A 25,289-nucleotide genomic window follows, 5' to 3' on the forward strand; every position below is an offset into this window, starting at 1 on the left:
AGCTGGGGCCATGCTACTCCCAGTTTCCACTTCCCTGTCCAGGGTCTCCAGGCAGGGTTACAGCCCAGCAAAGGCAGATCATGGTAAGTTTTTCCTTCTGTAGGAAGGGTCCCCCTCCTTTGCCTGCTCTCTCCCTGCAATATCAGCTGTGGCTGTATGTGAATCAAGCATCCTGTGCACTACAGGGAATCTTGGGAACTGCTAAGGGTAGCTTAAGAATAAGAGAAGCATTCAAGATACTTTAACACAGTACTCCTCCAGCCTCCAAATAATTTCATCCCAGGGGGTTGCCTGGAATTTGTGTTGAAGCATCAGTCCTTGCCCACCCTCTCCAGGACTTCTGTGGACCTCTAAGCTTTCCATGCCAAAAAGTAAATTGGTTATTCCTCTTACAAAAGTCTTATCATGTCTTTGATCAGCATTAGTGCCCTCCTCTTTACCTTTCCCAATAATCAAATTCACTTTTTGAGATGGAAGGGATCAGAACTGCACTCTCTGTTTTAACAGAGAAGTGCACCTTCTGTTTTACAGAGAAAGGAGAGGAAAGTCTTAGAAAAAGAGTGCAGCAAACAAGTGACACAAAACCCTTAAGCATTTAGACTATTATGAGCCTCAATTTGCTTTCTAGTCCACCTCCCAAAGAGGGCCTGGGAGAAGAGTAAGGGGCAACCTGAGACATTGCACTGGCAGTTCAACTGGCCTGATTTTACAAAGATTATCAAAATTACCTAGGAAAAGAATTTGTGGAGAGCTGAAACATTCTTTTAATATTTCCATTATTAGGGTATGCTGAAGTGTTCTTGTCACATTTATTTTTGGTTGTGTCTCGTGGAGCCAGTTCTGTGCAATTAAATAGGAGTCTGAATGAGGTGCTGAAAGCATTAAACCCTATCAGCAAGTGCCACATCCACATGCCTTTTTTTACCCTGTTTTATGCAAGGAGATGCCTATCAGAGTCATTTAGAGAGCTGATGTCACAGTCAAATCAAGAAATATGATGGAAGGGTGTGTAGGAAGGGGGCAGAAGTCTCATCCACTGAGGTTAGATGTTGCAAAGAATATATATTTTCCCAGGCATAACTGCTAAACTCTTTCTTAGAGGTCTTCCATAATCTGCAGCTGTGCCATGAGCAGGTCAAGTTTCTCCCATCTCTATTTCACTCTTCTATCACCCTTTTTAGGAGGACCATGTATGTTTATTATTTTCAAGTGCTCTATGGAGGGTTCATGTTTCAGAAGCAGTCTGAAGGGGAAAGCAGGAAACACATCTTTATTCTGAACACAACCTAGCATTTCAGTTGCCAGTGTGGTCAAGGTGGCCTCTTTCTGAAACAATACTGCTCACCTTCAAATACAATAAAGATCCATGCTTGACAACAGTGCAGGCTTTGTCCTGTGTATTACTGAGAAGAGACCTGTCAGTCTTAAAGGAAATAGTACAGTTAGTATTTTTAAGGATAGTGGCACACTAGCTGCCATGCTATATTTAGTCAGGAGCATCATCTTAATATGGAAAAATAAATCCATGGCTAATGGAAGGTAGATAGATAAATTCAGCTTTTTGCAGTGGCAAGGTAATTCCTGCTAAAATAATAGGAAAATGTAATTATTCATTTTGTTTTGTACAAGGAGAAGTAAGGAGAATTCCTTGCTTTTTCATTCCCTATCAAATTGATGATGTCTATGGGGAAGGGACCTCAATAACAGAGAAGGACTGTGAGGCAGAAGAGACACTCTCAGGAGAGTGCAGGACAATATTGGAAGAGTCCAGGCACCTGCAGTTGATATCCCTGTGATTGTTTCCCTCAGCAATCTCCATGAGATGAGCTGAGAAAGGTTCTTGACATGGGAGTTCTGTGACTGGGAAGAGGACCAGTGATATGGGAGTGTGTGGTGAGCAATGGCAGTGAACAGGAATTTTTACAGGACTTGAATAAAATGTGCAAAGTGCATTACATTGAGAGGACTGTGAGCTCTTTTACAATTACAGGAACCCATTGCTCACTTTAATGTCCTGGCTACTCCCATTCTCAGTGTGCTTTGTGGCTCACCCCCTTTCACATGCAGCAGCAATTCCAAGAGCCAGCCCCTGAAAGATGCAGCAGAGATTCAGATTAGAGGAAGGCATGACCAGAGGAGATTTCCTTTTTTTGCATGGTACTGGAGTGACCAAAGTTGAGGATTTTTTCCACTTTGTCACTTTTAGTGTTATTTCAAAACTTAAGCATTTAAAATTTAAATGTGTGCTTCGGTAGTTAAAAAGAAGTAAACTCTCCCCTTGCCATGGTGCTGGAGAAGCAGGAGCATGGGGCACAGGCCCAGTATATTTCTGCATTTCAGGATAGCTGTGTCAGCACAAGTCTGGTGCCCTGGGAAGAGCAGAGTAGGTGCTGTTTGCCTCTGGGACCCCTCCTTCCAGAGAAGCTGTTTTCCCAAGAATTCCAGTTGAGTTAGTTGTGTTTGACACTCACACTGCTCTTTGGAAAATACAGCACGTAGTAGATAGCAGAGAGAATATTTACTTTTTCAAAGCTTATATTCAGATAGGAAAGAGGAGTACAGTGTCTCAGTGCTATTTCTTAAATGGTTTCTAACTGCTCTGGCACTGGGAGTATCTGATATCTCATTACAACTTCAAACAAGCCTTTGCATGTATCCAAATTAATCCAAATATTTGGTGGGGACCCTGTTACTTCTTAGACTGTGTGCTAAGTAGGGAATGTAGCAGTGAGTGTCTTTCTTTTTATTTCATTAATATTCTGGGATATTTGTTTCATTAATATTCTGGGATATATTCAGCTGTGTCCCATGAAGCAGCACAGGTATAGTGCCTATGAAGATATGGATGGGAAAGGAGATAAAAGCACTCTAGTTGTTTCTAATGAATTTATCAAGATAAAGTGACACAGGTACAAATAATTAATTTGGTGTTTTGCTATCCAGTGATGGTTCAGCAAGAAGTTCTGCAGAAAAGCTTCCTTTTCTATTTTACCTTTCCTAAGGCACCCAGCTCAGAGCTGAAGTCTCGGGTTGCTGTTGATAATTGCAGCCCCGAGATGCGTAGGGTGTCTCTGTTTCGGCCCACGCTGTTGAAGAATGAGTCTGGACCCTTCACTTTTCGATCTTGAAGTTGTTTATTAATTCTTATCTATAAAATTTTCTTTCTGCCCAGCCAAGATCTGCTCAGCAGGGCAGCCACAGGCACTCTGACCACCCCCAGGGCGGTGTTGTCCTTTTATACTACAAACCACGTATAACATATTTACACTTAATTCCCAATACCTATCCCCTGTGTTAGACAGTGCACTTCTACTCTAAACCAATCCCAAAGTGCCAACATCACAGCAGAAAATGGAGACCAAGAAGAAGAAGAAGAAGGAAGGCTAGACACACCCAAGTTCCTCCATCTTTGTCCCCATAACCTCCATACCAAAAATCCTAAAATCTACATTTTCACCCTGTGATAAAATTATTATTCTTATACTATTCAAACCTCTGTGACTTTCAGATCCTCATACAAAGCTGGCAACTTGCTCCAGGGGTCAAAATCAAATCCCCAGGTGTTTTGGGCTGCGTGCCAGGGTCTCCGAGCCCCCCGGCGGTGTCCTCAGCAACTCTGGACATCCAGAGGGATGTGCTGAGTTCTGACACTGAAGGGATTTTGTCCCTGGAGGATTTGTCTCAGTCCACAAAAATAACATCATGTATGGTGACCCTGCCAACATAGCAAGTCCCAAAGTTTTAGAGGCAGAAACTCTACACACAAAGAACATTTGTCACCTTTCAGGTATGACCTCAGATGATGAACAAACCCCAGTTCTCTCCCTGCTGTGAAGTAAGATCTTTTTTGACTCATTCTTGGGACAGGAAGAGTCAAAGTGACTGGCTGTGTGTGAGCAGGATGGCTATTCTTGGACTGAATCAAAAGAGGGGAAGAAAGTTGTGAAGACAATACCTAAAAAGCTTCCCATCTGATTGGACTGTGGACACTTTCCAGAACTGTATTTGCCTTGACAAGCTGCCCATGGGAAAGAACACAAAGTGAAACATTCTTTTTGCAAGAGCAAAATACCCAGTACTTGTACAATGTTCCTTTTGTTGGGAAAATATGCAGAGATATTAATTTAGAGCTATTAACATAAATAGATGTATCACCAAGAATGTTGCTCAGAGTGAATGAATTTTTCATGGCTCCTCCTCACCATAAAGATGGTTGCAGATATCAAGGTCAGGTTTTAAGGAAGCTGTACATTCATCACATGCTGTACATTTCTCAAAGGCCCCCTGTAAGTAAGCTGTGAGGAACAAGGATGTGCTCTTCTAAAAGTAACATAGTGTCTTACAGGATAATCAAAACTAATAAAAGTACAGCTATTTGTAAAAATAAAGCAATCTCTATTTCCTGGCTCTCTGTAACCAAGACAGGATAACTTCATTCACTGGTGTTATTTGTCTTGCACAGAACACTTTTCACAGCATGCCTTTGACATTAATAGAAGCAATTTTAGCTGTGCTTTCAAGCTTACTGCTGGTCTTTTTTGTGGTAACTCATTCCAAGCAGTTAAACTCTTCCCAGATGCAAACATGATAACTGTGATTCTGCTCAGAGGCCTAAAGAGGACTTGTTTGTTGCAATTTGTGCTCAGCAGCAAACCCTTCTTCTCTCTAAGTGTATATACTGTAGAGGAATCCAGAGCTCCAACTTTGCTTTGCTACAGCTCTGGGGAAGCTTAAAGCAGGGAGGAGATCCTTCCTGCCAAGACAACGTTGCTTTGCCTGCTTTACCTGATGTCATTGTGTAGCTACTGCTACTTGCACCTAAATCTTCAACAGAGTTGATTGTCAGGGACTTTACAAAGTCAGTTAACACACACAGGCAGCTGGTCTGAATAATCACAACTCTTGTGCATCTCCAGCTTTGCCTCAGTGTAAATCAACCCAAGCTAAATACACTGAAATAACTATGATAGGTGTAGACCATCAATGAGTAAAAGTCTTGGTGTTGCATTCCTTTTTCTGATTAGGAGTTTTGCCATCTCCCCTTTTTTTTATTCCTGTTCCTCCATATCCAGATTCCTCCCACCTTATTCGAGCAGAGCTATTTAAAAGCATCTTGGAGCTTTATTTTTAACTGGCTGCACGTGTGACCTCAGAAGGAAGCTATCTGCTGTGCCCTGGGGGATGAGGCAACGCTACTGGGGACAGTGTGTGCTTTGTCCAGAAATGAAAAGGCTATCAGTGCTGAGACTAAACATGCCTTGGCTTTGGAAAACTAACCCAGGGAGGAGGGAGAGTAAGCTTTACAGGCCCGTTGCTTGACCACTTTTACAGTCTTTTAGATGCTTGGTTGTTTTGTTGGGTTTTTTGTGCTTTTTTGTTTGGTTTTTTTTCTCAACAGTTTTCTGCTTCCTTATCTCTCCTTATCAGCTGTTAGCTGCCTACTGGCACTGTGGGCAATTAATTAGCTGACCTAAGCAAGGTCCTCGGGGAAAAACAAATCCCACAGCAAATTTGCTGTGTGCCTGTGGGAGCAGCATCACAGCTCTGCTGAGAAAACAGACCTGTTGTTATCCATGCCATGGTGTTGTGGGCACTCTGCAAGTGAAAAGGGCATTGGGGGTGTGATCTTGAAATGCTTCCCTGCAGCTTTTTGTGGCTGGGGGCATTATTACACTGGGTAAGTGTTAACTAAATTTAGAATAGGAATGCAATCAGTACTGTTGATTATCCTTTTAATCTAATTCCAAGAAGAAAAGGAAATTGATTTTTATGGGAGGCCTGATAAAGATTAAGAAGTGATTTTTCATCAGCTGCTGCACTTATTCCTTTTAGACTCAGACCTGCAAAGCAGATGGACATCACTAATAATTTTATCAACACAGTTCTAATTGTATTTACTTTCTCTGTACAATACTTTATTTAATTGCTCACAAACCAAAATATTTTATTTTTCATAGATGCCCTTTACATCTCTCCCAGACCTGGAGAGATTGCCAAGTAGCCTTCCTGAAAGGAGGACACGTTCCCTCCCTGATTAACCCTACGTTTTCTGTCTTCTTCATAAAATCTGCACTGCCTAGATTTTCCTTGGAATACTCACCTTTCCCAGCTTTTATTATCCCACAAGAGGAATAAAACAGCTGCACTGTCTAGATAACTTCTTCCTCAAGCATTCAAAAGGGATGAGGCGCTGACTTAAGCACATTAGGTGGATGCAGTGATCAGATGCTTCAATCCAGATTGTGCATGTTAGCAAGGGATTATGCTCTTTCTCTCATAAATCCATTTACATGTGTATGAAGTAGGGCCTCTCAGACACTCAAATCCATAGATCATGTCTCAGTTGAACAAATGAATTGCAAAGCTCTTCCTCCATTATTCAAGTGTGCCTGAGCTATCAGGGGCCACTCTTTGAAATGAATCTGTAGTTACACGAAGAGTCATTATTAGAGAAATATTCTGCTTGGCTTTGGGTTTCTCTTAAGGTAATGCCATATCTCTCTGAAAAGATGAGCCAGCAGGATGGTGAGAGATGTTTTTTGTCACTACCTGTGCCATTCCTCACGATCCTGCTTTACTCAGCTTTACAAAGTCCCTACTTCAGAATCCCATGGAATTGAGGTGACTAATACAAATCTTTTCCCATTCTTAAATTAAAGCCTCATGAGTGTTGGAAATAGCTTAGCAGCATGATATGAATGCACTCTAAAGACTTTAAAACTAAAAAGCAAATAAACCCAAGCTTTTTGCATTTATCTTGATGGGGTTTGAAGCCTGATGTTTAGCATCCAATTTATGACTTTTGTAATTCTCTCTGCCTGCTGTTAAGAAAGGGAAAACATAGCTTTGTCTGAAAGCACCTACAGGCTACTTAATAGATACCAGAGATTTTCCACCTAGGCAGCTGAGTAGGAGAAATACTTCAATGTTCATATATATCTACATATGCCCCTTCCCTGTGAGATGTTCACTAGAACCAGGCCCCCCCAGTCACACTGAAGTCAGATGACAGTGTGAACCCATTTCAGTGAGCTGGAGGCTTACAAATGTTCTTCATAAATTTAAATTAAATCACATTCCGCTCTAAGGAATCTCATTATTCATTCTGGTGAGAATTAGGACAGAAGTTTAGGGCCAAAGTGGCACAGATCAATTGATTTACACCATCTGGGATGTGGTCTGCAGTATCTATTTGTCTCCTATTATACAACATGAAAAGCAAAATAGTCCTTCACTGTTGTATTGACTAATCAAGCAAAAACAGAAAAAAGCCCCACCCCACCAGGATGCAGGATCTTGTTGATTTGTGCATTTAATCAAGAGCACGTTAAATAGGTCATAGAATCATTTTGCCTTCCCCTGATGTAAAGCAAAAATTCTTCTGTTGCTTGTGCAGGAACCTCCAAAGCAAGAAGAAAAAACAAAGAAACAACAAAGAAACAACCAAAAAGAATTACAGAGAGTAAATTAAATTTCACTGTAAATCTTTGTTTGACAAAATGCACATTGCTGCAGAGGATTAGAAGGTGATAGCATCAGTCTATTAGCTCAGAGATTAAAGTAAAAATGTTCTTCAAAATCCTATCACATTTAATTCTTTGGAACCAAAGTTGGTGATTTAGCATTATGGTCACTGAATCTTTTTGGCTTTTTCTTTTATTTTCCTTTGGTCTTTAAGTTATAAAGTTTATAGTATCTGCTTGATATAGTTCATTTTAACGTCAAGAATTTGCAATTTACATGAGGCAGAGAAGATAATTCTACAATGCACACACTTTTCTGATTAACTGTGTGTGACTTAAGTAGATCTAAGAAATGTGTTTTAACGAGTGTTTTGAAAGACCTAAATTCAGCCAGGCTTTATGATGCAGAAATTGTTTTATTTTTTTTTAAACCAGTCTAATTTCTGATAATCAGTGCAGTTCTTTGTTGTGCAAGGTTATTGCCAGTGGCAGGGACAAGGAAGGGAGCTGGGAGGAGGGGACACAAAAGCAATGTGGGAGCAAGTTCTGGTGGAAAATTTGTGCCAAAGAGCACCTTAGCAATTGCTCAAGAAAAACTTGTGGGACCAGGGTCTGAGAATTCTTTTGATGAATGTGTAAAATGCACCATTCTGAACACAAATGGCTAACCTCACAAACACAGTGTAGCTACATTGGCTTCACTCCACAGGTTTCCTTTGCACTTTTTTTTCAGAGACAATTAGCAGAAATTACCTGTATAGGTCCACTTTTTTAATCTTCTGATTTTACAAGCCTTTTAATCACCCATACCTTGAGCATCAGGTATTTGAATAAGGATATCCAGTCCTCCATCCTTTCATTAAGAGGTCAATCTCCTTTCTATCACTGGAATCATGTGGGTCTGCATGAGAGAACATTAATTTTTTGGAAGATTTTTTTTCCTTTGTGTCTTATGCTCCTCCTGTCTGAACTACTTCATCTGAAGAAGACTCTATTTTAAGAAAAGATCAATAAATCTCTTCATAACTGGAAATGTTAGAGGGTTATTCCAGAACATTTTAGCAGTACCTGCTAATTTCTGTTCTTTGCATTATGTCCTCTACAGGCTTTGAGATTAATTTGTCACTGTGATATTTCTGTGATACTGGACACAGCCATACAGAAACAAGATGCATTTCTATTGTTTGTTCTTCATAGTGGTATAAAGTGCAAGTCATCTGTGTCAGTGGCTTCATATTAACCAAGATGCTACTGTTTTAAACATCAGGTTAAAATGTCCTATATAAATAAACAAATCTATAGGAGATAGTTCTGTCCTCATCTTGACAGGTCTAGCTTTAAGTTGTAACATTTTTTTTAGTAGCTTTATAATAGAGGAGTTTACTCAAACCCATTCATGGGAAAAATGAAATTGATACAATAGAGATATGTAAAACAATTAAAAATGAGAAATGGAAAGAAGCTGTGGGAATTTTGTATGTTCAGTCCAGAGAAATATAGAAAGTATGAGTGTGATTGTAAAACTGGAGCAGATAGCTTCAGTTCCTACCAGTGAGAGACTCTTGAGGAGTTTTTCTCAAGAATCACTTTCAACAGATATTTAAGTCAGGATTTAGAAACCTCTCCTGGATGTCATTGAAGCAATGGGCCAGACTGAAATCTATCCTTTTACCTAGTTAATAACAGTAACTAATATTGCTATTTTTATATTTCCAGCTATGAATATTGCCTTCACACAATGCAGGATAACCATGTGACCATCTGGGGCTTATTTCCATTTCCATGCTTCCTGCTGTGTCATTTGTTAAGTTTTTGGTGTCTCCAACACTGGAGTTTCTCATTGGGACTTTCTCATGCCTTGCATTGGGTACCTGGCTCTGGGTTTTCAACTCCACACCAGTCACTGAATGTTTAGGCCTTTCAATGATTTCCTTGCTGGTAACTAAGTGCCAACATAAATTTTTAGGACCAAACACCGCATTTCTTTCTTAAGTACACATTTTTTTAAAGGAAGCTTTTCTTTACTTGCTTCTCTTGACATGAAACATGCTTGAGCAAAGGTGGGCTATATTCATTTATTTGACCCTAAAATAGTGCCAGAAACAAAACCTAGGAAATGCTTTCCATTTATTTTCTCCATGTAGCTCAGAAAGAATTGGTACTGAACAGCCAGTATCTCATGTTAAGTACAGATTGATTCTTGGAGACTAATTGGTGAGATTTATTGACACTAAAGGATTTGGCTAGTTATAATAGATTCTATTCATTATACAGTTGATAATTCAATGAGTAGCTGATTCTAATTTTCACTGTTAGTTATGCCTTTAAGTCTGACTTTCTATAGCTCACACAGAGAAGTTTAAAAACAATTAACCTTATTTTTTTTTTAAGTGGAATATGAGATTCCAGCTATTAAACTTCAATTCTGTTTTAACTGCTTCAGGGCATTAGACACGTGGATCCTGAATTCTGGCACCTTATTAACACAGGATATCAGGATCCTCAACAAAGAAACTCAAGGTCTGATTTTTAGTTTTATGCAGATGAGGCTTTTCTCATATCAGTAACCCCATCCATGAATAAGGCTCCCTCCTTTTCATTAGTTTCTGTATCAGACTATAACTTCTTGTTGTGGTGAAGCACAGCATAGGCCAGTGTTTAATTAAAAATTGCAAACGTCCTGATGACCTGTGACTGCAGAGAGAGGATTCATTTTAGCACATTGCCATAAAAAAATGATTGGTGGCTTTTCAGACAAAGCCCTTTTTTTAGGGCTTGGAAATTAGGCGTGCATTTCGACAAAGCAGAGTTTGAGAGAGATTTCAAAGCAGATCAAAGTTAAAGGGTTTCCTGATGGTTCAGCTTTGTAGCACTAAGCCTGCTGGGTGTTCTGCAAGGATCCATTGTACCCATCCACTCTGAAAGCACAGCCACAGCTTTGCATGCATTACACCAGCCCCATTTTCAGTCAGGTTTTACAAATTGCCTAATCCAGGTTAGGCCTTTTCTGGAAGCTCTTTTATCCTTCTAACATTTGCATAATGATCTCAATACTGTAATTCTTGTGTGACAGCGTGTTGAAGCTCTTTCTGATTTACATTAACAATAGTACAAGAATAATGAAATACCAAATTGACTTCATCATCTTTCACAACTGAGAATACCATAAATTTCAATGTTTAAAAAGTGTGGGACCAAGTTCACTCCTGGTGTAATCACTATGACATCTCTGGAACTAGGTGAGGTATGCATTGACTTTTTCTGCTTAAGTAAATATTAACTCATAAGGGGGTAGATTCTATTAAAGACCTACAATTAAAAAATGTGAACTTGTCACGTAGGCACTCTGAGAGAACAATAGGTTTTCTCCCCTAAAATTTTGATTAAAACATGATAATCTCCCATGAAAATTCTCAGCTAATTATCTGAAATAAAACATAGATGAGGATTGCATGAATACTTTATGTGAATGGTAAAGAAGTAAGTCTCTAGTTTTCAGGCATTGTGTTAAAATTTGCAGGACTGAACAGCAGGTAATAGCAGGCTGAGTTCTCATTTCTGTCCTCCTGCAGACCTTACAACCAAACAGCCATGCAAAGCCAGTTCTGAGATGATGAAAATTAGGGGTGGTCTGGCAGATATGCTCACTAAATAAAATAATTCCATAGTAATGCAGAAAAAAATTCATCTCCACTTCCACAGAAAAATAGACTATGAAACTAAATCCCAGGGGTGATGTAGGTATGTAACATGTTCATGTGTGTAGCTTGGGTGGGTGTTTTTTTAAAATAAGGGATAAAAAACTTTTCAACAACTGTCTCTCAATGCAACCAATATTATCTGATGGCTTGTGAACAGCAGGTCAGGTTAATATATGCATTTGTTTGTGCTAGCTTCTTATCAATGATTATACATGTGAAAGAAAACAATCATGCAGATGACACCTTATTTCTCTGAGTAGTAGAAACCCTATATATCATTTGCTGAGTTCTATCAGAATTTTTCTAGTCCTTTTTATTAATTGAGAATAAAGGAGATAACTCTAGGTTAACAAAAATCCTTACACTTCAAGTATTTCAAATGGGTATTTCAAATGGGTTTTCTTCATAAAGCATATTCTGTGACTTTTAAAAATGATAAAAATGTTGTCCTGGTGCATGTGTGATCAAGTATTCCAAAGTCCCAATTTTGTGGCATATTATGAACTAATTAGAAGAGAGACTGTGAGAAGCCATAAAGTTATTAAAGTTGCAATGATGGGAGACAGTAGCTGACTCCTCAAATTATCTGTGCAGCAAGCAGATCAGGGAATTTTCCTGCATGAGCATGGATGGAGCACTTTACAGCCTTGAGTAAGCACCTCATCCCAGTCTGGCTCCACAGGGCTGCTTCATCCTGTGCTTGAGCATCACTCAGAAGAGCAGTTGAGAGGAGAAAGATGCTGTTCCCTCTGAGCAAACAGAGAAGCTGCAAGTCTGGATTTCTTCATGTAGCAAAAAGGGAAATGGCAACTACTAATGATGCTTTTTCCCCTGAGGAGCCCCAGTGCTGTGCTGTAATTTTGGATGTCACAGCTGTATTTAGATGCCAAAGCCTTCAGCCATGAGACCATCCTTGTGCCTGTGAGAAAGGCTTCTCCTGTGCTGGCAAGGCTACTTCACAGTCCTGTGTCATGAATAGTAAGTAACCACCCTGTTTTCTCTATTTTCAGGAGATTTGTCCTCACCAAGATGAGAGTCATTCCCAAAGGAGCTTTCACAGGACTTGTTGACCTAGAGAAAATGTATGTATTGTGTTAATATTTACTAGGAAACAACTATTTTACTCCAAGCAGCACTTTCTGATTGCAACTCCTTTTACAGCCTGTTAGCAAGTTCCTATACTGAGCTTCATATAGTTTTATCTTTCTGTCTAAAGTAAAAAAATGGAATGCTTTTTTTATTGACACCTTCCAGAACAATGTTGTCATAAATACATTTTCATATCAGCAACCGGGCAGTCTTCAGTCGATGGGCTGGTTGAGCATGGAGTGTCATTGCAGTTAATAAATACAGTGCCATAGCAGAAGATCACAGGAAACTGAATATTTTGTGAGTTCTGGAACGAAGCAGTTGGAAAGATTAGGGAGGAAAAAGCTCCTGTTAATAATAGGTCAGCTAATTCTCTTTTCACTAATGAATTAACTAAATAGGATTGTTTTGTGCATGCTCAGAGGCAGCTGGCAGGATGCATGAGAGAATTTTATTACAGGTGATAGATCCAAAAATCTTAGTACACAAAGAGTGTAAGCAGCTCATTTCTGTGAATTTTAGTGATCAGCCTGGAGGTACAATTATGAGCACCTTTGATGAACAGATGTATCTTACATTCATTAGTATGCTATTGTGGAGGCATTGCAGCTCCACCACCAGAAGGGAAAACCCTGTGTGACATGTTTCCTACTTCTCTTTAACAACAGGAAACCTATGGCTTAGCTGGTGCTAGCACCAAAAATTATAATCCTCACTGTCCAACCTGAACTATTCTGCCTCATGTACAATAGTTCTGAAATATCTCATATATGGGCAAATCCCATATTGCTTAGAAACAGAACAGCACTTGCACCCTGACAGGAGGGGATCACAAACAGGCTGTTCACCCAGGAGCAGTCTGAGTGGGAGTGAGGAAATATACTTAAAATGCAGTACCTTTTTCAGTGCTGTGTGTGCAATGGCAGAACTCCAAAGGACATTTCTCTGCATCATTCCTACCCTTCTCCCTTGTACTCTTGCATGAATAAGGGATTTAGCAAGAAGGTGGTGAGGGTTCATTTTAGCCTTGTCCTTATGGAAAATCATTGAGCACTTTGGACTGTGAAGTGGGCTGCAAAGTGCATTGTGAGCTGCTTCTGTTATCTTTAATTACTCAGAAACCATATGTCAGATGTGTATAAAGGCATTGAATGGGATGTTTCTAAGTGGTGATTTATTGTTAACCAAAAAATTATATATGGAAATGGACTCAATTTGAAAATACATCCATCTACTAGTAGTACATGGAGGAGAAATGGGGACAGTAAGTTTATAGCAAAATTTCCTTGAAAATAAAAGTGTGATAAATATGTAAATGAGGCCAATCAACATCAACAAAACTGTGGTATTTGCAGATGATATAGCAAACAGATAAAATTTGAAATAGCTCACAAATCCTAAACCTAACCCATAAAACATTCATCAGAAATATTCATGATAACGTAGGGACAAAAAAAGTGGGTAATCAAATAATAGATTTGCATATAAAAACACAGCCTTTGTATGAAAGCCTTTTTACTCTTGCAAGATCATGCACAGAAAGAAAGATTAAGCAAACTGTAGCCTATTTAAGGAAAACAGCTATTAATAATGTGATACCTCCATATGGTAAAATGTGGATGGCCTGATGTATACAAATGAGACACTTCAATGTAGTGTATGTGTGTGCTCCCCTAGAACTGAGTAGGCTAAAAATGAAGAGTGACAATATTTCCTGAACGTGTTACTGAAGAAAAACAGCATTTTCTTCAGTCCAGCATAGCTGCATTCGTGATTTTAATCACTAATACATCATTCCTAAGTGTGTTTCTGAGAACAGGATGGGTGTTAAAGCCCTGAATTTGGAGAGAAATGGTGGTCTTTGGAACCATCCCTAGGGAATGAAGCAGTTGATTGCAAGTTGGAAATGTGATGGTCAGAGGCCATCTTGGGCTTTGTCGGGGCCTCTGGCTGGTCAGAGTGACCCTAAGAAGAGTTCCAAGGTCTCTTTTCCCAGCCCAACACTTGAAGAAGGAGTCAGGGCTCTTCATTTCTCAGTCTCAAGGTTGTTTATTGTATCTCATCTATAAAATTCTTCCTCCTGACGTGCCGAGATCAGCTCAGCAAGACAGCCCGAGGGACTCTGCCTGCCCCAGGGGCTGTGTTATGTCTTTATACTAAAAACTACAATGTGTACAATGTTTACAATTACTATCCAGTAACTATCACCTATGTTAGACAGTGAGCTTCTACTCTAAACCAATCCAAAAGTGCCAACATCACAGCAGAAGATGGAGGCCAAGAAGAAGAAGGAGAAAGGCTGGACATGCCCAGTTCCCTCCATCTTGCCCTGCTGAATCCCCATTCCAGAAAACCCAAAATCTACTTTTTCACCCTGTGATAACTTCACTATTATTCTACCTAAACTGTTGGAGCTTGCTGATCTTCATATAAGGTTGGTAATTTGCTCCACAGGTCACAATCAAAACCACAGGCATTTTGGGCTCCATGCCAGGGCTTCTGAGCCCCCTGGCAGGGGTCTTGGCTGCTCAGGACAGCCAGAGGGATGTCCTGGGTTCCCACAGGGCATAGCAGACTTTGGCCTGCTTAGGACACTGGTTCAGAGAGTCCTTTGGGAAAGAGTCCTGAATAAGAAGTTCAGGAAGGCTTCAAGGAGGAGATCTTAAAGGCACAGAAGTAGTGTCTTTATGTGCTGAAAGATGAGCTGTTGGGTAAGAAGATCAACACAGAGCTTTCGCAGCAACCCAGGGAAAAAATAGTTTATGACGTTTGGAAAGGTCAGGCAACTCAGGAAGAATACAAGGATGTCATTAGGTCATGTAGAGAGAAAATTAGAGAGGCAAAAGCTCAGTTAGAATTCAATCTGGCCACTGCTGTGAAAGGAAATAAAAGGGGGTTTATAAATATATTAACGGCAAAAGTAGGGCCAAGGAAAATCTCACTCCTTTAGTGGACCCAGGGGGAAACATTGGCACTAAGGATGAAGAAAACACTGAGGTGTTTATGCTTTCTTGATTTCTTAATGCTTTCTTTGCCTCAACCTTTAACAGAAAGACTGGTTATCCTCAGAACATCTCCTGAAAGGAGGCTGTAGCCAGGTGGGGCTTGGCCTCTTCTCCCAGGCAAATAGAACAAGAGGGAATGTCCTCAAGCTTTGCCAGGGGACGTCAAGTTTGGACCAGGGAGAATGTCAGAATTTCCAGAAAGGGTTTTAAGGCATTGGAATAGGCTGCCCATGGAAGTGGTAGAGTCACCACCCCTGAAGGTGTTCAAGAAATGACTGGACATCACAGGTTTACTTGACATGGTGGTGTTTGGTCAAAGGTTGGACTTAAAGATTTTAGAGGTCTCAGGGACCCTTCCAAGTCAGAATATCCTGTGAAATATCTGTCTTTTCCAACTTTAATGGTTCTATGATTCTAGGCTAAATCAGAGATGAGTCCTCCCTAAGAATACTAACTCTCTTATATTTCCCTTCAAAGTGAATGAAGGTTTTCGAATTTTCTGGTTTTCAAAGAAAAATAATTCCTTTATATTTTCCTGATTTCACTATGAATTTTAGTATCTTCCCAAACATTTAAACTGCTGAGACCTTTAAATATATGTATTTTTCCAGAAAATGTCAAATACTTTTCAGTCAGAGTATCCAGGCAAGTCCTCAATTTTTTTCTGTTTGGACTGTCAAGGACTTTCCAGAATGGATACTAATGACCATGATTCATAAAGGAAAAACTAATGTGACTTGGAAATGTGGGCATGGAGGTGTTGATCTGACCTCTCTGATGAAGCTCCAGTTTTAGTAACCAAGACAAAATCTTTTGGGTTTCACCTGATTTTTTTTAATTTGGCAATATTGTCATTGGAATACTTTTTCCTTTTTTTAATTCTTTTAAGAGTGAGAGCCCATTTGAACCATTTTCTAGTTTTTCATTATCTTCTCAACCATCTAAATTCCTTCAGTTGCTGACAAAACATGAAATGACCATTCTGCAGACTGTCATATGGTGCAACAACTTTCCTGAAGTATGTTCTGGGAGAAGGATCTTTGCTTCTTAAATAAAATGTTTGAAGTTATGAAATAAACTTACAGGCTCTAAATATCAGAGGCTTCTCTTACTAAACATGCAACTTGAATTTTCCTACAGAAAACCCTTTCAGAATCCACAGGTCTGAGGAGCAGCCTTGCCATCTTGTTGCCAGCAGCTCTCCAACTTCTGCACAACTCTGGCTTCATGTCAATTTAGCAAATAGGTGTTCAGGAAAGCAGATTGGTTATTTTTGCTACATGTTTAGTCTACTCCTAGGTCTTAGACAATTGGAACGTGGCAGTTCTTCAGGACTTCTGCTTAACCAACTTATTTACACTCCCAGAACTAATTAACCCTCCAGTTACTAAATTAAAAAGCAGTCTCATGCAGGCACACACCTGGAAAAATCAATCTGACATGCTCAGCAGCAGCTGTGTCATCCTCAACCGGCACAGAAAGAGCTTAATTTGGAGTAGAGGCAGTCAGAAGCAACACTAAGTCTCTCCTTTTCTGTTTCTGAGTTTCCTGCTGTTACTATGAGGTGGCAAAGTAGATTTGTGAATCTTGATCTAACAAGGCTTGATTTGGGAATTATATATATAGGAAGCTTGATCTGATTGTGTTACCCTGTGCAAGCAAAAGAGGCTTCATGTCTGTACCCTGAGGCACAATCCCCTTGAAAATTCATCATCAGTTATTTGTTCTTTTTTGAAGGGTTTAAGCTAAAACGTAATGCTTTGGTTCATCATTTGCTCTCAAACCCAACCTATGTGCAGCCTAAGGAAACTCAGCTGTGAGGATGAAGTACTTCTGGAACTAGAAGATGTCACAGAGGGGAAAAAAGCACCATTATCAGCCCTGTTTTTATTTTGGAGTAATTGGAGGGAAGCATTTTTATAGGAGATGCTGGCAAAGACACATTTTAAGAGCATGAACCATGGTATGGACAACAGAGCTTGATGAGCTAAACCCATAATGAGCTCTGGACATCATGGAAAGCTTCTAGGGTGGAGGGAAGCCACCAGAGCTGACACTCCTGAAAAGGAAAGTTTTCTGTCCATGGAAAACAGCAGCTATCTACTGCTTCTTCATGAATTGGTAGAGAAAACTAGCCCTGAATTATGTATTTACTAAATTACTTAGTGCATTCAAGATTTTCTGGTGTTCTCTTTGTTGAGACTGTGCCTCCATTGATAGTTCCTAAGGACAAATGCTGCTGCTCTGTGACCTAGACACACAAGCACCAGCTTATTTCACAAACAACAACCAACCTAATGGATGATGATAAAACCTCTCCTGTTTGCCCCTCTAGGCTAAAAGGCAAGTCCCACTTCCCTTGACTCAGCTGGATCACACTGAGTGATCACACTGAGATCACCTTTTATGTTTTGTCTAAACTCAGAGGAGTTACTTGTGGGTAATGGAGACCAGAAGAGAGAATTTTGAATCAAGGGGTGTCTCTCTTTCTGTGGCTGGGGAAGGACCAGAATTCTTGGCTTGGTTATAAGTCTCACCTAGAAAATTTGGCAGAACACAAAGACTTCACTTTCTCTAGCAAGTTATAACAACCTGGCAAATTGATGCATTCACCATCCAGACCTTCTTCAGCAGTAGCAATCAGGCTGCCTGGGCTAGCAAGGGGCTAACCCATCCCATGTGCTCCTAAAATCAGCCTCATTAAGCTCCTGCAGGTGACTCTGTGACACTTTTCAGCGTACAGCCCAAGGATGTGGGAGGGAAGGGGGGAAGGCAGAAATCACTGGATCACCTAAGGACGAGCAGGCTGTGTCTTCTGCTACCAAGAAAGCTGTTCAGCATTTCACAGCTTCTCCAGTTTTTCTTTTATTGTGCGCTGCCTCATTTGATAAGCAAAAGACCAGGCTTAAATAAGTTCATTTCTCAAAATGAGAAAATGGTTATGATTAAGTGTAGCCAAAGCATTTGGAAATTTTATCTAGGCAGGAGTTGCTTTCTACCTTTTGTTGCATCATTGGGATTAACCTGCTTTTTATTTTTTTTTGCAAGTGGAAAAATATGGATTTTAGGATCTGCTGTGATATATAAGTTAAGTAGTGCATGCTTATAAAAGTACTTATTTACATCCCTAAGGTGAAAGTGGTACACAGACCATTCTGTGTACCAAAATACCTACTGAATAAGGTAAAAGTCATCCTTTGGTAGCAAATACTCCAGGGTATACTCTCAAGGTGCAGCTCTATGGATATTAAATTCTAATTTACATTATAGGAACTTCTGTGTAACTTCCAGCATCTTGAGGGCAGGCCGTGAAAATAAGTACGCTGCTTAATGCATTTAAATTAGTCTATGCATTTTCTCTCAGGGAACAGAGGACTACTGTTCAAAACCACTAAGGCAAGTAACCAACATAGGCAAAGAAATTTAAAATTCAGGCAGTTATCCCAAAGAATAAATGTTTGAATGGGGCCGTTGCTGTGATGTGGGGCTTTCCCTGCAGCCCTGGACGAGTCAGCAAGCTGGTGGTCGGGCAGGGAGCAATCACAGGAGGCCTCCTGGCTCCTGCAGCTGGACTTGCAAGTCCCAGATGTCCCTACCACAGGTGACAGTCTTTGTCTGATAGTGATCAGTGGGCTGGAACAGGGCTTTTCCTCAGAGGAGGGGTTGGTGGCACTTCAGGCCTCTGGTCCATTCCAAGATGGATCCAGCAGAATCACATGAGAAAGCTTGTCCTCAGGCAGACGTGCAGTTCAGGGTGTGTCAGCCTTCTTTTGCCCCCTCTGCCCTTTGAGCTGGGTTCCCACAAATGGCATGTGGAAGGTGAGCAGCCACAGGAGCTTCTGCCAGGGCTCCTGTTCCCATGGTGGTGGTGGAGGAGCCAGGCAGAGCAGTGCCTGTGCCGCTGTCTCTCCGTGAGCTGCTGGGGTAATTCTCCTTCCCCAGGCTGTGCCATTGCTTCAGACCACCCTCCATTGCTCCAGCCTTTGAAACATCACCCCTGGATAGCAAACTTTTGTGTTTGGGGTGAAAATATAGGAAGCCTGGTGTTCTAAATTCAGCTTATTTCATGCCAGGAGAAGCTATGCCTTGTGTTCTAAACACAACAGGCAGTGAAGGAAGGCTGGGTGGCTTTATTACAATCTATAAACCTTTTGCTGCATCATCACTTGGTATTCTGCTTTTCCCTGCCAAAGCTTAACTGTGGAAGAGATCTTCCACTTGCAGTTACTGTTGTCATCCCTTGCACAACTAAAAAAACTGAAGGAGAAATTTATTATCCATGTCAGTTACTCACTGCCGATGTCAAAGAGCAGAGATTTAATTACAGTTTTGCTACATTTCAGGGAAAGATAATCTGATCTCAGGATTTTTCTAATGCTTGGATGGAACAAAATTACAAATAAAGTGAAAACCTTTAAAAGAAGAAGCTAGGAAATGTAAAATCAATTAATAGTGTTCATATCAACATTTTCTAAATTTTCTATTCAAAAAGTCACAGAAAAACACACTAATATTTGCATATTTTAATTGAAACACATCAGAGCACAAGAAAGAAGTATTCCATAATTCTTTCTATGTGGTTTACTATCTTGATGCTTGCTTTCTTTGATAAAATAAATTTAAAAAGAAAATACATTTTGTCATTACTTGCTTTTGTTGAGCAAGAATGAGCTTTGTGGTAATGAACTGTTAGCAGAATCTTTATTTGTTAACTGCACTGGTGTGAAGCCAGCATTAAGGACTGAAGTATTTAATGGGAGCATCATCTTGCACATCATCTCAGGTCCCTGTTTTACAGCTGTCTAGACAGAGAGAGAGAGAAAAAAAAAAAGAGGAACCAACTTGTCTGAATGTATGCTAAATGCTTTAATGCCTTTCCCCAGTGACATACTGTTCAGATTACCTGAATTCATAAAACATGAAACGTGGGCAAATGCTTGTGTGAGTTCCCACTCTGTTTCAGGAGGAAGCTTTGATCCAGTGCTCTTCTGCCTTCCTCCATCCTAATAAAATAGATAAAACTGTGTGCTAAATTAAGATAGCCTTTTTACATATATAAATGTAGGATCTCAAGTAGCCTCATTCATCCAAAATGAGATTTGAGGGTGAAAGGCGCAGTTCTTAAAGAAAGTCTCACTCCGGTGGAAGAAAAAAAAAAATCCAACCCAAAAAACCAACCAAACAAACACCACCTCTGCAATTGAAAATGTTGTGAATTATCAATATAATTTTCTCAATTAGTAAGATTATTTCTCAATTGGCTTGCCCTGCTCTTGGACAGTTTGCTGGGCTTCCCCTGCCACCATTTCAGCTGTGCCAGACAAGCTGTAGGTTCAGCATCACATGGAGACAATTCCTTCCCCTGGACCACAAAGGTTTGCAAGGCAGCCCCAGTCCAGGTCCTTGCATTTGAGGCATAAAGCTGATTATTGTGACTGGCAGACCTAGCAAGGAGCCTCAGGACTGATGGCCATCCTGTGGTGCAGAATTAATGCCATCCTCTTTCTTCTTTTCTCCCGGGGGCATGGGCAGAGCATGCCGAGGAGGCTGCTATGTCTGCTTTCTGGCCAGCTTTTGGGCATCCATCTCAGGTGCTTTTGGGTGGGTTTTTTGTTCCAAGAGGGCAGGATGGATGCTGGAAAAATCAAAAATTTTTCCCCAAAATCTGTCACTTCTTCAGTTTTCATCTCTTTCCTCCAGAAGATTCCCTCTATTTGGAAAGAAAGGAAGTTTCGATTTGTATTTTATTATGAGATTCGTGTGATTTCAAGGTAGAATAAATGACCATCTAAGTGACTTTGTAAATATAAAAATACATATTTACTAATTAAGTTAAAATAATTCTTAAGGTGGCAGTGGTACATTAATTAAATTTATTTGCATATACCACAGAACCAAGAACTCAAAATTGCCAGTTCTATTTACATTTTACATTTTGAAATATAATTCATCACTCATACATGGCAAAATATATATTTTTTCTCATATGATGTGTTAGAATATTGTCCTGAATTAAATAATTATCTTTTTCATGATAAAATCAATATATTCATTCTAATATCCCTAAATGATTTTCAAAAAATGTTCTCCTTTGTGTGTTAGTTTCATATTAACTCCCAAATTTCTTGATAGAATTCAGAATTAAAATGTACTGACTTGTAAACAGAACTGTAAATGCAAAATTAAGGTTTTTCAGGGAAAAAAAAAGAAAAAATAGGTATTTTCTAGCTATTAAAAAAGGTTTTTATAGGATTTTTTTCTGTTAATCTTGTTGAGTGTACTGTAACTGTACCAGTGAGTGAATGCAAAAGGTGTGACCTCCTTGAAATTGTGCCAAATTTGCTCTAAATGGGATTTGCCTCAATTTTTATTGTTGCCACTACTAAATATTGTTTGTAGAAAGAAGCAGTCTGGCACCAGATTGGAAATGGCAATTCCATTTCAGGAGGATCTTCCTATATTAATTTAATCCAGCTTTCTCATTTATTTTAGGAATAATGCTAGTGGAATTGACATGTTGCAATGAAGGAGTGTTTCCCATTGCTTTACAAATGCTGATATAAACCTCAGCATTTATGGAAAACAAATGTTGAGATGAAGTCAAGACATTTATTTTCTAAGCAGGAGATGTTGATTCTCTGACAACATTATATTGCACAGCCTTTATTTTTATTATGCCAAATGATTGATGTGGATTTAATCATTAGTTCGATGGCTCCTTTGCTCAGTGGAGAGGCAACTGGGCATTTTATCATTATTAGTGAGCTGCATTTTGATTTTTCTATCAAAGGCTCTGCTGGTCCTAATTCATCCCAGGTGTAAAACCAGAGATTCATTTTGCCCATTGTTTGTTTTGTGACCAAGCCAAGAACAATTTGCACACAAAATACTGTGAATATTTGTTTTGATATGTAGAGCAGGAGCCTGGTTTGGATGAAGACTCCCATATATGTGTGTGATTCTTTAAAAATAAATAAGAGTGGGGTACCTTTTGTAACTAAACTACTCACCACATGGCAGAATATATATACTTAAATACATGAATGTGTGCTTGTACATACATAGAGACTAGTCTGGGAAACATTTAAATTGCTAGGATTTAGAATGGTAGACAGATACTAAGCCAGAAAATATTTTGAATGCTTGGGGAGCCAACACCACAGATGGAAATTACAAATGGTTGTGAGAGAAATGCAGAAAGCTGGAGAGCTCTTGTTGTCTGTAAGTTTTCCAGAGTAGTCAGCAGAAGGCTGGGAGCTGGAGACAGGGACAGAACCTTGTTTGTGAGAGCTGCTGATGTCACTTTCTGAAGGAGGACATTCAAGAGAACATTTCTGGAACAACTGTGGGATAGTTCATCCACATGGAGAATATATTTTGTCCACCTCATAGGGTGCTTCCTCCTCTGAGCAGAACAAATTCATGTAATAAATAGGGAGTTTGTCAGCCAGGAATGGTCTCTCCACTTTGTCTTGTGCTTGGCAGTTTCTTCCCTAAAAGCAGGAATAATGCAGAATTTCATGTGGGGGCAGAATTAAAACAGTTTTTGTAATTTGGAAGCATTGTTTGTTTCTGTCTTGCTTTTCTGCTCAAGAGCACAGAGATTTACATCTTTATCTGGAAGTGTTTATCCTTCCTAGTGTAATTATGAAGTGAAGGTGCTCATTAGACATGTCTAATCCCTTTGTCAATCTTATCTTTTATTTGGAATGAGGTTTTTACAGTGATCTGTTTTTCATCTTTATTCCCCACATTTTTAAGGCTTCTTGTGCTGGATTTTTAAGATTTATGCTTTTCCCATCTGTGCTGTGAGAAGGGGTGAGCACGACGCAGTGAAAAGAACGTGCTTATTTATTATTTCTGTTTCCAATGAGATGAGGCTCTCTAGGAGAGCTGGCAGCAGCAGGGCTCCCTGGAGGAAGGGCTGTGGGGTATTTCCTTTGTGGGATAAAGGGGCTGCAAGTGGTGGGAGAGTTAGAGACCAGAGATGGAAATGTGTCACTCAAGGTCTGCCCTGGAGAGCAGGGAGCAGCCCCAGGGGTGGTGGACAGGATTTACAGGAGGTCTGAGCAGAGCTTGCTGCCCCAAGCCATTGAGGAACTTGGCCCTTCAGTGTTTAGAGATGGACTGCACAAAAGAGGGGGACAAACATTTCAGCAGGGCCTGTCCCAACAGGACAAGGAGTAGTAGTTTTAAACTAAAAGAGGGTGGATTTAGATTGCATATAAGGCAGAAGCTTTTTCCTGTTTGTGTGCTGAGCCACTGGAATGTGCTGCCCAGGGAGGTGGTGGATGAGCCATCCCTGGCAACATTTAAGGTCAGGTTGTTCTGGTCTCTGAGCAACCTGGTCTAATGGATGTCCCTCTGGGAAGGTGGACTGGATGACCTTGAAAAGTCCCTTCCAACCTGTACTATTCTATGATTCTGTGAACTCCAAACCTCCAAAGGCATTGGATGTCAGGCTAGGGAGGATATAAAATCTTCCCAGTTCTCTTCCAATATCCTGTAAGGTTTTTCTGCTTTGAAGTTAATTATCCTAGTTGATATTCTAATAAAAGCTGCCTTTTTTGAGCTTAAAACCCTCTCATCCTTCTTTGAGACATCCTGTGCAGAGGAAGGTCAAGACACATTGCCTCAAAACTCGTGACTTGAAGTGTCCTCGCACGGCACTGTCCAGACTCTTTTGTCATTACATTTTCACCATCCTGGCTCCTCCATTCCCTGATCCTGACCCTCTCTTGGGGGACCCAGTGCCACGAGCTGAGGCTGAAGGCACATTTGAAGCAGAGGAGTAAACTCCAGGGAGCAACAGAGGACAGAGCCAGGAGGCAATGAATTTCTACAGAGGAAAGAAAATGGATTTCAGTTCATCTGTGACAGCCATGTGCCCAGGCATAATTGACAACACAAACTGTTTATTTAAAAATAAGCTTGGTTTTGCCTGTGTTTCTTGGTAGCAGACCTAAACACACTAACAAGTAAAGTGGTTTTTCACAAGCCTTCATCTGTCAATATCAAGGATCCTGTTTTGTATTCCCAGGACCCAGAGTAGCTCTGAGCAGCACATTATATTTCCATCCCACTGTGCTGCCAGGCACTGTGCTTTCAGGGTAACAGATAACATGTTAACGACTGAAACAGGCTGTAAAAATGAGGGGGGAATTGTGTCAGCAGGGGCAATCACTCAGGTCTCCAGACAGAGGGCCTCCTAATGGGACCTCAGCTAAGCACTGTACAGGCTTAATTCCCAGGCAGCACCTTCCTGTGAACTAGACAGTCTCCAGGTTTCAGGCACCTTTCCCACACAGGGAGATTGATTTCATATTGATAAAAATCTAGGACATTACTGTTCTTGATTTTGGTGGTGTGCTGTCAGCATCTGTCCCAGCAATGTGACAGTAAGGTATCTTTTCATCTGCTCACATGGGATGCTTCTATTCCCCATATTTTGTGAATCTGTTGGCAGGCTGAAAGCTCTCTGCACTCAAGGGGCAAAGCTCTCATTTGCCACGACTGCTTTGGTTCACAGGAGACTGAGTAATGGCAGAGCAATAATTGTTCTTTGGGGAAGACCACCATTCTTTGAGGAAGACCATCCAGGAGCCCTCTCTTCCTCTTGTTGCTGTTATTCACTCTCAGTAACCATTTTTTAAATCTGTAGAGTTTACTCCAGCTCTTACTCCAGCGCTGACCTTGTCTAATCATATTGATTGTTAGTAACTGAAGGCTAATTAGCAAGCAAGTTGCTATGGCAATTCTTGAGTCACACATATAAAGAGAAAATACTGCTAAAACAACCAGTGCATGGTGACTATCAGCATAGTTAAACAAATTAAAAATTATAATTCATTCAGATGTATGCTAGAATTCAAATGAAGACCTAATACGCTACAAGGAAGTTTTTCCCTTGCTACCACATTTTCCTCTTTCGTGGTAGTTTTTTTTGTTTTGTTTTGTTTTGTTTTTTCCTTTTATTTGTATGTTGAATGAGTTATACATAATTTCAGGACTAAATGACAAAGTAGGCTTTG

The 25,289-nt window shown here is 40.2% G+C and overlaps 1 protein-coding gene across 1 annotated transcript in view; it reads left to right on the forward strand.

Moving 5' to 3' along the window:
- Positions 1-25,289, forward strand: part of FSHR (follicle stimulating hormone receptor) — an 83,159-nt gene that overhangs the window by 17,782 nt on the left and 40,088 nt on the right. The window contains 1 exon segment of the mRNA XM_071423191.1: positions 12,175-12,246. Within this exon segment, the coding sequence (XP_071279292.1) occupies positions 12,175-12,246 (72 nt within the window).

This window comes from Agelaius tricolor, unplaced genomic scaffold (genome assembly GCF_023055355.1).
Source record: "Agelaius tricolor isolate 1412-34295 unplaced genomic scaffold, bAgeTri1.0.p SCAF_1, whole genome shotgun sequence".
Classification (NCBI taxonomy): domain Eukaryota; kingdom Metazoa; phylum Chordata; class Aves; order Passeriformes; family Icteridae; genus Agelaius; species Agelaius tricolor.